General features: G+C 46.5%; 1 protein-coding gene across 3 annotated transcripts in view; it reads left to right on the top strand.

Annotated features, from left to right (window-relative positions):
• The window catches only part of camsap1b (calmodulin regulated spectrin-associated protein 1b), a 17,201-nt gene that overhangs the window by 2,333 nt on the left and 3,708 nt on the right, over positions 1 to 11,160 (top strand). The window contains exons 5-16 of one of the 3 annotated variants that reach the window (XM_010789547.1): positions 1,960 to 2,101; positions 2,374 to 2,513; positions 2,681 to 2,777; positions 3,271 to 3,394; positions 3,830 to 3,912; positions 4,021 to 4,105; positions 4,511 to 6,791; positions 6,972 to 7,108; positions 7,197 to 7,426; positions 7,942 to 8,044; positions 8,168 to 8,280; positions 8,496 to 8,614. In XM_010789547.1, the coding sequence (XP_010787849.1) occupies positions 1,960 to 2,101; positions 2,374 to 2,513; positions 2,681 to 2,777; positions 3,271 to 3,394; positions 3,830 to 3,912; positions 4,021 to 4,105; positions 4,511 to 6,791; positions 6,972 to 7,108; positions 7,197 to 7,426; positions 7,942 to 8,044; positions 8,168 to 8,280; positions 8,496 to 8,614 (3,654 nt within the window). The other 2 variants (XM_010789546.1, XM_010789548.1) reach the window with 2 other exon arrangements.

Genomic DNA, 11,160 nt, shown 5'->3' with positions numbered 1-11,160 from the left:
CCTGCACTCTTTCTCTTCTGCTCTCACACTCTGTTCTCTCTGCACACGCTTTCCTCTGACAGTATATCTGCTCTCTTCTGTGTATGTCAGCTTGATGTCATGCACAAGCTGGCCCATTGCATGCTGGACTCAGAGCAGCTCTCCGAAGCGGTACAGTGCTCCCTCTTAGTCAGGAGAAGTCTCTTTTTTTTCTGTAGAGCTTATTTTGTTCTAGAGTTCTTAAGCGTGGTTGGTAGTTTCAGCTCTAGCTCTGTATTGTTTTGTATAACTTGTAGGAAGGCATCCCGATGCGCTGTAAATGTATCAGAGTAAATGCTGGACAAGTTATTAAGATGAAAATATTTGTAGCTATTTCGATGGGTTTTTGTATTGTAGATGTTTTTAAATTGTGCAATGTCATCAAATAGTCTCCTTGGGTTGAATCAGTTTGTGTTGAACATTTTTTTTACGAAATATCTTTGGTGGAGTTCATAGGCTGACACACTGTTAGATAACCCTATCTCTGCAATAATCTAATATTGCGTCTATATACGGTACCTTTTTTATATTGCAATATGATCTATTTAAGTCTTTTCCACTTCTTCGTGCTTTGGTACCAGTATCTTGCACATTTATTTAAAACAGGACAGACATCAAAGCTAATTCAATCTTAATTTCTGAACAACTTAGATTCATTTTCTTTATGAATGTTTCACAAGTTCACAGTATAACGTGAATAATATTTATAAGTCATACAGAATAATTTGCAAACAGTAGTACCAGTCAGTACAGCTGATTTGGCATCCTGTGTGCTCTATATTGATGTTGCTCTAAATCTAATGTAGGTCTCTATTTGAGCTCCATGTTGAGTTTCTATAATGGGTTCACAGGCTTATGTAGACCTTTATCATTGGAGTATTCAGTTGATTTGTACTTTAATTTTCATCAATGAATTGTGAAACCTGAAATGAATACTGAAAATGCCCATACTTAGAAGCTGTGTAGAGTATGCATCCACGGTGAATGAGTAACTGTACGTTTTACACCCTGATTTTCCATTAGTGGGACAGTGGTTGTCTCCCAGTCTGGGTCATATTGCCTGGTTGAACTGGGCACTGCTGCTAGCCTACTTCCCTCTAAGGCCTGAGGAAGGCTGACCATCACCTCTGTGTTGTTCATATCACCGCTCAAACACTTTCATCTCCCACCAATAACCAGGTCTCGAGGGTTCTCCCTAAACTGGCTGTTTATGGTCCAAAATGTTGTCATCATCATCTTAAAATGACACTAAACCTCCTGATGATCAGTTGTTGATCAGACAACCACAAATATTTAGTTTCGAATCTCCGGGGGAGAACCTTGATCATTAAATAGTCTTAAGCATTCACTGAAGCTGAAACATCCGAGGCCAATATATGCCCTGACTAGTTCAGACGTGAATCTCCCAACAAAAAGAGATTTGTACTTGTGACACTAGTCATTGCATTTAGGATGTTTTATGTTGTGTTGGTGGAACCATGGAGTTCTGTTATTTAAAGATTTTATATAAGAAGTGGACTGCCGTTGTAAAATCTCGACATCTTGGGTTTTTTAAGCCACAAACTTCCATATTTGGAAATGAGGGTAAAGCTGGGGAGGAATTGCTAAAGCTCTGTCCTGATTGGCAAGTCGCTGTGACTGCAGCGTGTCAATAAACATTTAACCATGCTTTAAAGCACTGGCAGCTTTATCATTTCTTTCATACTAAATGCAACATTAGTTAACTTTACAGAATTAACATATTTCTGTATTGAAAAAGACTTGACACTAGCAAGGGAGATCATAAACCCTTAATGTTTACCGAGGTAATGAATTCAGGTTTAAGGCTGTTACATATTTGGCTTCAGACCCAAAGGCTACGTCCACTTGTTGTATGAAGTCTGTTGTTATTGCTGTTTTTTTTCTTCTCATAAAACCTCTTCCCCCTCGCCGGCTGGTTAGGTACGGTACCGCCGGGAGCACGCTTCAGGCCGACAGCTGCCCTTCTTCCCTCTGCTGGAGGACCTGATGAGGGATGTTTGTGACGGAGCTGCAATGCTCACTGTGGTCAACTACTACTGCCCGGACCTCATGAAGCTGGAGGGTAGGCTGTGCTCGCACGCGTGCACTTTGACACACTCACATGTCCACATTCAATAGCTCTAACTCACTCATTATCAGTTTGCCCTCAAATACTTTTCCAGTGAAGAGCATCGAGCTGTCTTTGCTCACACATTGAATTTAATATCCATGTGTTAGTCTATTTTTGGCCCTTGCACATGGCTTACTGTCCCAGTACAGTCAGTGTGACATTTATAGCCCTCAGGTCATGGAGTTGTATCCCAATCTGACTCTTCCCCCCTGCTGTCTGATCAGATATTTGCCTGAAGGAAGTCCCCTCCATCGCTGACAGCCTGTACAACATCAGGCTACTCAAAGAGTTTGCCAACGAGTATCTGAATAAAAGTTTCTATCTGACGTTGGAGGATATGCTCTACTCGCCACTTGTGCTCAAGGTACAACAAGTGACTGTGTATTCATTCAATACAAATTTGCATTTATTATATCGGGCAGCAACACAATCTGCATGTTGTTTTTCTCATGCTTAACAGATTTTTATTTTTGAAAGAAATTGTATGTTATTCTACACTTTATAATTTAATGTCTTATGCTCTTTATGTAGCACAATGTGATGGTGTTCATTGCTGAGCTCTTCTGGTGGTTTGAGACCGTCAAGCCCGAGTTTGTCCAGCCCAGAGATCTCCAAGAGTTCAAAGATGGTAAGCGTCCCAGTGTCATTACTGCACTCCGGATACAAACTAAACTTAGCTACTCATCATTCAATTCAAGCAGCAGTACACATAGCTGCAAACTCGTCACCTTCTGGCGCAATTTGCCTTTTTGGCATGGTATATATGTGCTACAAGTAGATGGGATGTCACGTTTTTGCCATAGTCTGCAGTATGGTATGAGAAAATCCATGTATAGATGAATAGTTTTGAAATAATCATGGTTCAGCTGATTCTAAGTATAAGGATGTGTATCTATAACTTCTTTATTTTGGGGTATTTTAATAAATTAGCAAGATTTCTGAGCAAAATGTCTTATCCCATTTAAATGCCAACCACTTTTTAAATTTATTTAATTATTTTTGGATCACAACTAGTAATAAATCCCCTTCAAAATCTCCGATGGAGCTTTTCCAATGTCAGCCAGCATCAGCCACTAAAGGTTTTAGCAGAATCAACACCCTTCTCTTTCTTCTTTCCTCAGCTCGAGCTATAGCTCAGCCCAAGTGTGCCCGCCCATCAGTGCCTATCTCCAACGCCACCAAACGCAGCTTCCTGGCTAGCCCTGGTGTGGCCGATAACCAGAGCAGCCCTGAAGTCTGTAACAGGTACTTCCTGCACCCCGAAGACTCTGACCCCCTGTAAGTCTTCTCTTGCTTTCATTCTCGTTCCACCTCATCATGATCCTATCTCCTAACCAGTTACAGTGCAAGGACAGGTAGATACACAGCAGCGTCTGCTCTTCATTCCTCAAACCTTCTTCTCACCTCACTAATTCAATCATTATTTGCACAAAGTTCAGATCATTATTGCATTGTGACTTTGTCTGTGTGTGCATTGTTAGAGCTTAAATGGTACTGAACACACACGTAGGAATTTTTCCTCTTTTCTGATGTCTGGTAAAGTATTTGGCTTTGGTCTGTTTTTGTGGAAATAATGTCATGCTGTAAACGTTTTAATTATCTGCTCTCCCAATAGTGTTTGAAGGAAATAAGTGATTTTGTTGATCTGCTAGAACACTTTTTTTTTTTTTTGGCTTTTAGTAAAGGGGGTCCAACCTTCAGTCCTTCCCACCCACTCCTGCCCCTCCGACAGAGGCAACAGAAGCAAGGAGAAGATGTGGCGGGTAAGGACAACATTCTTTAACCCACCAAAAGATACAGCCTTGCTACTCATCATATGATGGTGACCAGCAGCTGTTCTATGCTTATGAACCTGTTCTGTGTCTGATTAGGTGTCAGAAGCCGCTCCAACTCCCTGACTCAGATGGAAGCACAACCCCGAGCCTCTGTGGTTGCATGGCCCGACAAAAGGCAGAGGTAAATACCATAGTAAAAAAAAAAGAAAACATGATGGGATTTGATCCGAAACAAAGGAAGAGGACGTTGTTTTACCAAAATGGCAGTCTTATACTGCTGTGGGGGTGAGAAAATGACACATTTTCAAAGCTGCTGAAATTTAAAAAAATGTCCATCCCAATTTCCAAGGTGGTGTCTCCAAATTGTATCAACCCAAAACCAACAAATATTTAGTTTGATATGATATAAAAACATGAAATCTCAGTCTCTGAAATGCTGAAAACAGCATTTTCTGTCATTTTGCATGAAAACTTACTCTTATAATTTATCAATGATCTAAATGGTTGAAGATTATCTTGCTAATCGTTGCTACTCTGTTGTAATCTGTCTATAAAGTGAGCTTTCTCCTATGCTCTCCTCCCGCAGACCCATGTCCACGCTGGGCCCCTACATGTTCCACTCGGCCACAGACAGTGACGCAGACGTTGCCTCTGGAGACAGTGTGAGTCTGGCTCGCTCCATCAGCAAGGACAGCCTGGCGTCCAACGTCATCAACGTCACACCCAAACACCAGACTCTACAGACTGCCATGCGCAGAGTGAACGGCCACAGCCTTCTGGGTAATGTCAACATTGAGGATGAGGAGGACACTCTGGTGGCAGCTGCCAGGACTGAAGCTCCCGTCATTCCCAAACAGGTCGAAGGGACGCAAGCAGCTGCCACAGCGGGACCCAAACCTTCGGCTGAGTCCAAACCCCCAACAGATAGCTTTTACCTAGAACCACTGATGCCTTCTGTGATCAAGCCAGCGAAAGAGAAGTCTGTATGCCTAAACAAGGAGGAAGAGAGTGGCGAGGGGCCGCATTCTTCAGGTAGGGGCTCTCTGCGCCGAGGAGATGGATCTACGTCGGCCGTTCGGAGGAAAGCTCCCTCCGACCTTAACCAAACCTTCACCCCTCCAGGTCCGGAGACAGACCTGTCGGAGGAGCCTCAACAGGCTCCGGCAGATTCCCACCCTGTTGTTACCAGCAGCATGGACCCCTCGCCCAGAGAGCCAGCGGGGGGCTTCTACCTTCACTCAGATTCTGAAGAACCAAAACCTAGCCAGGTCCTGGACGCGGAGCTGGAAGACCTGGACGAGGAGGAAGAGGATCTGGATGAAGCTGTTACCACTAAAGACCCCAACAGGCCAAGCAAAGCCTTTGACGAAGACGAGGAAGAAGAGTCGGCTAAACTCCAAGAGGACATGAATGTGAAGGAGCACGAGGACAAAGACATGAATGGGGGCAGCGGGCGCTCCAGCCCCTGCCTCAGCGCTCACTCCCAGGCCAGCAGCTTGGCCAGCGGCAGCGTGCGCATGACCTCCTTCGCCGAGCGCAAAGCACAGCAGCAGCGCTTCGGCAGCAACCACGACCTTCGATCCAGTGCCTCCAGCTCCCAGAGGACCACTCCCGATGGGTCAGAGTGCAGTGGGCCCGTGCCGTCCTCCTGGAGGCTTAAAAGGGACCAAAGCCCCTCCTCACCACTGGGAGGATGCGGCCGTATAGGCGATGGTAGCGGCTCTAATGTGCTCTCTTCTGAAATCATCCAGCTCCGTATGCAGCTGGAGGAGAAACGGCGTGCCATCGAGCACCAGAAGAAGAAGATGGAAGTGCTGTCGGCGAGGCAGAGGCAGAAGCTGGGGAAGGCAGCCTTCCTGCACATCGTAAAGAAAGGCGGAGGCAAGAGTGACACGTTACCCAACCCGCTGAAAGCCGACATCTCTAAAGAGGAGCTGGGTCGGGAGAAGGCAGTATCAAGTAAAGATGATATGTGTGTTGGTGCCCTGACGGGGGGCAAAGAGGTGGCGGGACCACCCCCATCAGCAGCTTTGGAAGCAGACAAGATAGCGACCAGCGACAGCTTCTATCTGGAGGAAGAGTTGGACCTGAATGAGTGCAGCCGCTCCATCGAGCTGCTGAACGACGCCATCGGCAGCATCCAGCAGCAGATGATGCAGCTGTCTCTGCAGCAGGACAAGTTGATGAAACAGAATGCACACCCCTCGCCTGGCCCTGCTCCAACTCCTCCTGTCACCACAGACAAAAACAGTGACTCTAAGGGGAAGGCAGGCTTCCAGTTCGTGGAGCACCTCTCCACCTCCAGCACCACGCCCACCAGGAAGCCCCCCAAGCTGACCTCAGCCCGGGGCTCCAGGTCCAAACCATCAGAGCTGAAGATCGCTAAGGAGCAGAGCCGGCAGCCCTCCAGGACCCTCACCCCCACCCAAAGTGGGTCAGAGACATTACCACACGTACGGCAGTTAGCTGGGGGCCGGTCCCCCAGGGCCGAGCAGCCCCACAGCCCCAGAACCCCCACAGCAGCAGAGACTATCGACAGGCCGGGCTCCGGCCACATCCGGAGTGTTAACTTCCGCCTCCACGACGAGGCCAACATCCGCCTGCCGACCCGGGTGGACTTTAAGGCGGTGGCTGCCCCAGAAGTCTCCTTTGAAGAGTTGCTGTCCAGCACCCTAAGGGGGCCCGACCACTCTTCAGACGGGTCAGGCAAGGAGAATATACCGTCAGACGAGGGGCAGCGCAACAGATCCCACCTGATCGAGGTGGACCTGTCGGACCTGAAAGACCCCGAGGAGCAGGACGCTGCTGTGGTCTCCATGACGGAGGTGGATGGAGAGCAGAAGTCCGGCATGGGCTTCTTCTTCAAGGTAATTAATGCCTTTGCATGAATATGGACATTTATTTAAATATATGATTTTTAATTGTCTTCCTCCACTGGGCTACTTGTTGAATCATGCTGTATATTACAGCACTCTTGATCATTAGTTTTCTGATGGGCCACCTCGTCATCCTTCAGTAACTCAAAATGCCATGTTTGTATTGTGTAGGATGAGGAGAAGGCGGAGGATGAGCTTGCCAAGAGGAGAGCAGCGTTTCTGCTGAAGCAGCAGAAGAAAGCCAAGGAGGCTCAACTCCGTAAACAACAACTCGAATCAGAATCAGAGATCAAACGAGATGAAGCCAGGTAACTCACTTCACCAGCTTTAGCATCACATCCAGATGTCTCTCCTTAAAGAAGAAGCTATAATTAAGCTTCTTTGTTTTACAACCAGACAAAAGGCGGAGGAGGACCGCCTGCGTAAAGAAGACGAGAAGACGAGGCGGGAGCTGATAAAGCAGGAGTATCTGCGGAGGAAGCAGCAGGAGGTTTTGGAGGAACAAGGCCTGGTGAAGCCCAAAATCCCCAAAACCCCCAAACCCAAGCAGAAACACCAACACCGACCCAAGTCTGTGTTCAGAGAGGAATCCCTCCAAGACAATCCCTCCAAGTGCCCTTCCACACGTAAGAATGTTATATAATAGGTCTGACATTTAGCTGTTACATTCTTCTTTACATGTCTCAGCACGGTGCTGTTCATTAGTTTGTTCCAGCTGAGCTGTCCCTGCCAGTCATTTCCAGTTTGACTGCACCACATTACCACATGTCCGTCGGTTATTAATACCACGTTGATGCTGACATGACTGAGGTTCATCTCTGAAAACAATGTCTTTAGCACTTCCTCAAATGAAATACTGGGATTAAAATATCAAATATTGAGTCATACTGAGTACAGTTCAGGATGTTTTTCATGATTATCATTTCAAATGAAGTTGGCCAGTTTGTGTGAAATAAAGATGACCAATGCTAACATCATCAAAATGTCATTAAACAAAGCTATTAAGTTTTGAAGAAAAGTGTTTGTTTTATGCTTCTTAAATCCAATGTTTTCAGTCAAACAGCTATTAAGTTCCCGTGTGTAGCACTTGCTCCTGAAGTTATATTTTGATGTTTGAAAGTAATCCTCTCTGTTTCTATAGCCGACAACCTGAGCAGCGCCCAGTCCGGCTCCAGCCTGTCCCTGGCCTCCGCCGCCACCAACGAGGCCGACAGCGTCAACTCTGGAGGGGCGGGCTCTCAGCGGTACGGCTCTCACACATTTTGCTTGCATGTGCTTAAGAATACTCTGTCTTGTTTGTCCATGAATAAGATTTGATGTTTACAAATACAAATGTCGTACTGTTTGTTCCACCTCCTGTCTTCCAGCTGTGACTCTGTGGAGTCGTTTCCAGGCAGCCGTAACAACAGCCGAACTGCAGAGAGAGACTGGGACAACGGCTCCACCGCGTCCTCCATCACTTCCATGGCTGAATATACTGGTGAGTGCACACATATCAGTAACCTAAGAAACATTACTAATCCATTTCAGTGATTGTTAAAACACAAATAGATTGTATTTACTTGTGAAGTCACTGTTGCATGACACAGACCTGGACGCTTCAGATGTGTTGTACTAATCTGACTGACAGATTATTTAATCTCTTGTTATGTATTGCACAGAAGATGTGTGGTCTAACTGGCTGTTCTCCTCTAGGTCCCAAACTGTTCAAGGAGCCCAGTGCCAAGTCCAATAAGCCAATCATCCACAATGCAATCTCCCACTGCTGCCTGGCTGGCAAAGTCAACGAGCCTCAGAAGAACCAGATCCTCGAGGTCAGTTCTAACCACCTGCTTAATCGTTTGCTTCTGCTATGTTCAAAGAAATTACGTCTGACTATACTCAGTTTCTTCTAATATGTAATTCTGCAACAATTTTTTGCAACATTGCGGAATACTTTTTCTGATTCATGTTTGCGGTACAGAGTTGGGAATCAGGCTTAAACTTGTACAATACACTAGGGCTGCTCGATTATGGCAAAAATCATAATATCGATTATTTGGGTCAATAATTGATATCACGATTATATAAATATAATTAGACTGAAAAACCAATATAAAAAAAAAAAAAATTGTAATAAAAGTTAATTAAAATAAATAAATAATCGTTTTACTTCGATTATGTTGTTTTCATAATCGTTGTAAGCCAAAATCGTATTTGCGATTTATAATACGATTAATTGAGCAGCCCTACAATATAGGTTTATTTCCTCAAAAACAACAAAACCTGCAACATGAGGCTGTAGTAAATCACTGTAGGTTAGTATGGGTTACGTTTTGAGGTTAAATAACTCCACCACAAAATAATCAAGACTCGTAACACCAAACTATGTCACTCTTATTATGAATATATCTGCTTTTGTAACAATTCAATTATTTGTCTTTAATTATACCATGTCCCTCCAACCTTTTCAGATCAGATTTTTAGAAAAAAGAGGCTGAAAAGAGAATATCTTACACACTTTAGATCAAGTTTGTCATCCTTTTTGGGTTTCACAGCAGTCTCAACCTCACATAACCTACTAATATAATATAACTGAGGTTACCTACTGTAACCCCAGCTTCTATGAGTAAATAGCTTCGCCCTCTAAGGCTATCTCTATTAGGTAATCCCCCTGCGCACCCGCGCAGCACTGAAACACTTGTAGTCCACGCCGCAAGGTGGGCCCCGCCCTCGGGCCTCCTTCCGGTATAAATAGGAAGGAGGCCCGGCAATCTGCTCCCATACAAAATAACTTTTCTTCAGCTATTCGTAGAGCCAGTGGGGCCCAGCGCTTAGAGGGCTGCGCCATTTACTCATAGAAACTGGAGTTACAGTAGGTAACTACAGTTCTATTTCGTATATGGCTTCTCCCTCTAAGGCTATCGCTATTGGGTTAAGGGCGAAGCATGATGTAGTCTGCGCCCCACTGGGTCTGCCCGGCACTAGAAGCACAGACACACCTGCTCAATAACACCCCATGCCTGTTGTGCCATGCGTAATGGCGCATCACCGTCCCTGGAACATAGCAAAACATGCCTATCTTTCCTGACGGGATGAAGGCTGGGAACAATACATACCCAGCCGCTGTGAGAAAGTGGAGACAAAGGTCCCACCTTGCCATGATCATAGAAGGGGAACAGCAGCTCTCTGCGTGTCAGACAGGAGAGCGCCCAGCTTGATCCCTGACGTCACTCACTCTGACAAGACACTCCGTACCAAAAATGTGTCAGAGGAAAAAAAGGAACCTCCCTCCTATAAGAGGGATAACGGGGCCGCTCTCCGCGTGCCGAGAGGCAGGAGAGAGGCGGCTGGATCCCTGACGTCACTCACTCTGACAAGACATTCCGTACAGGGTGTGTCAGAGAGGAATGGGAGAAATCCCTTAAATACAATTGAATAAATGAACAGGGGGAAGACCAAGATGCAGCAGTGCAAATGTCTTCCACTGACATTCCTCCGTGCAAAGCCGTGGAGGAGGACATTCCTCTGGTGGAGTGCGCATTGATGTTCTCCGGGGGATCCACCCCATGAGGAGACATATGCCTGTGACACAGCTTCACACAGCCAGTGTGACAGCCGTTGTGCAGAAAGAGGCTGCCCGATCGAGCGCTCTCTATAGTGCACAAACAGGCGCTGAGAATGGCGCAAGGCAGCCGTGCGCGCCACTAGCAGGACAGCGCGCGCACAGGACAGAGGAGATGAGACGCGGCTTCTTCCTCCGACCTGTGAGGAGGGGGAAAGAAGCCATCCAAGGTGATCACTCATGACTCTAAAAGAGCTTGTGATGATCCACGGTCTGGCATAAAAGCCGGGTTAGGGCGTAAAACAGCTGAACTGCCATCTCCTTGGATCCGGAGGCATGACGGAGCCACAGAGAGAGCAGACAAATCACTCACCCTTTTCGCTGATAGAGCCAAAAGTATACTACTTTGGCTGATAACAGTTTAAGGGGAACCTGGTCTAAAGGTTCAAATGGGGCTTTGCTTAGTGCGCGTAACACCAAAGCCAAATCCCACTGAGGCGCCAGTGCGCGTGACACAGGTCTGAGTCTCGTACTCTGTCTTCGCACATAATCATGGCTGCTGCGTCTCTGCGAGGCCCCTCTGGGTCATTCGCGGGAATCCTTGCTCTGATGGAGAGCCACGTCGTGTGGCGCGCCCAGAACAGCGCCGTCTGGCTGACGTTCGAAGCTGCACGAGATCCGTAGTCCTCGCCTGGGCGAGGTTGAGTGGCTGCTTCCATTAGCTGTGCCTGTTGTCTGTGCGGATATCAACACATGATTGTACGCAACGGGGCGACTCCCCCGTTTTTTACCCCGGCGCAGGTTAGAAAATAAGCG

Source organism: Notothenia coriiceps, unplaced genomic scaffold (assembly GCF_000735185.1).
Source record: "Notothenia coriiceps isolate Sejong01 unplaced genomic scaffold, NC01 NC01_scaffold00033003, whole genome shotgun sequence".
NCBI classification, from domain to species: Eukaryota; Metazoa; Chordata; class Actinopteri; order Perciformes; family Nototheniidae; genus Notothenia; species Notothenia coriiceps.
Note: the sequence above shows the minus strand (reverse complement) of the source record. Positions and strands in the feature narration are given on the sequence as shown.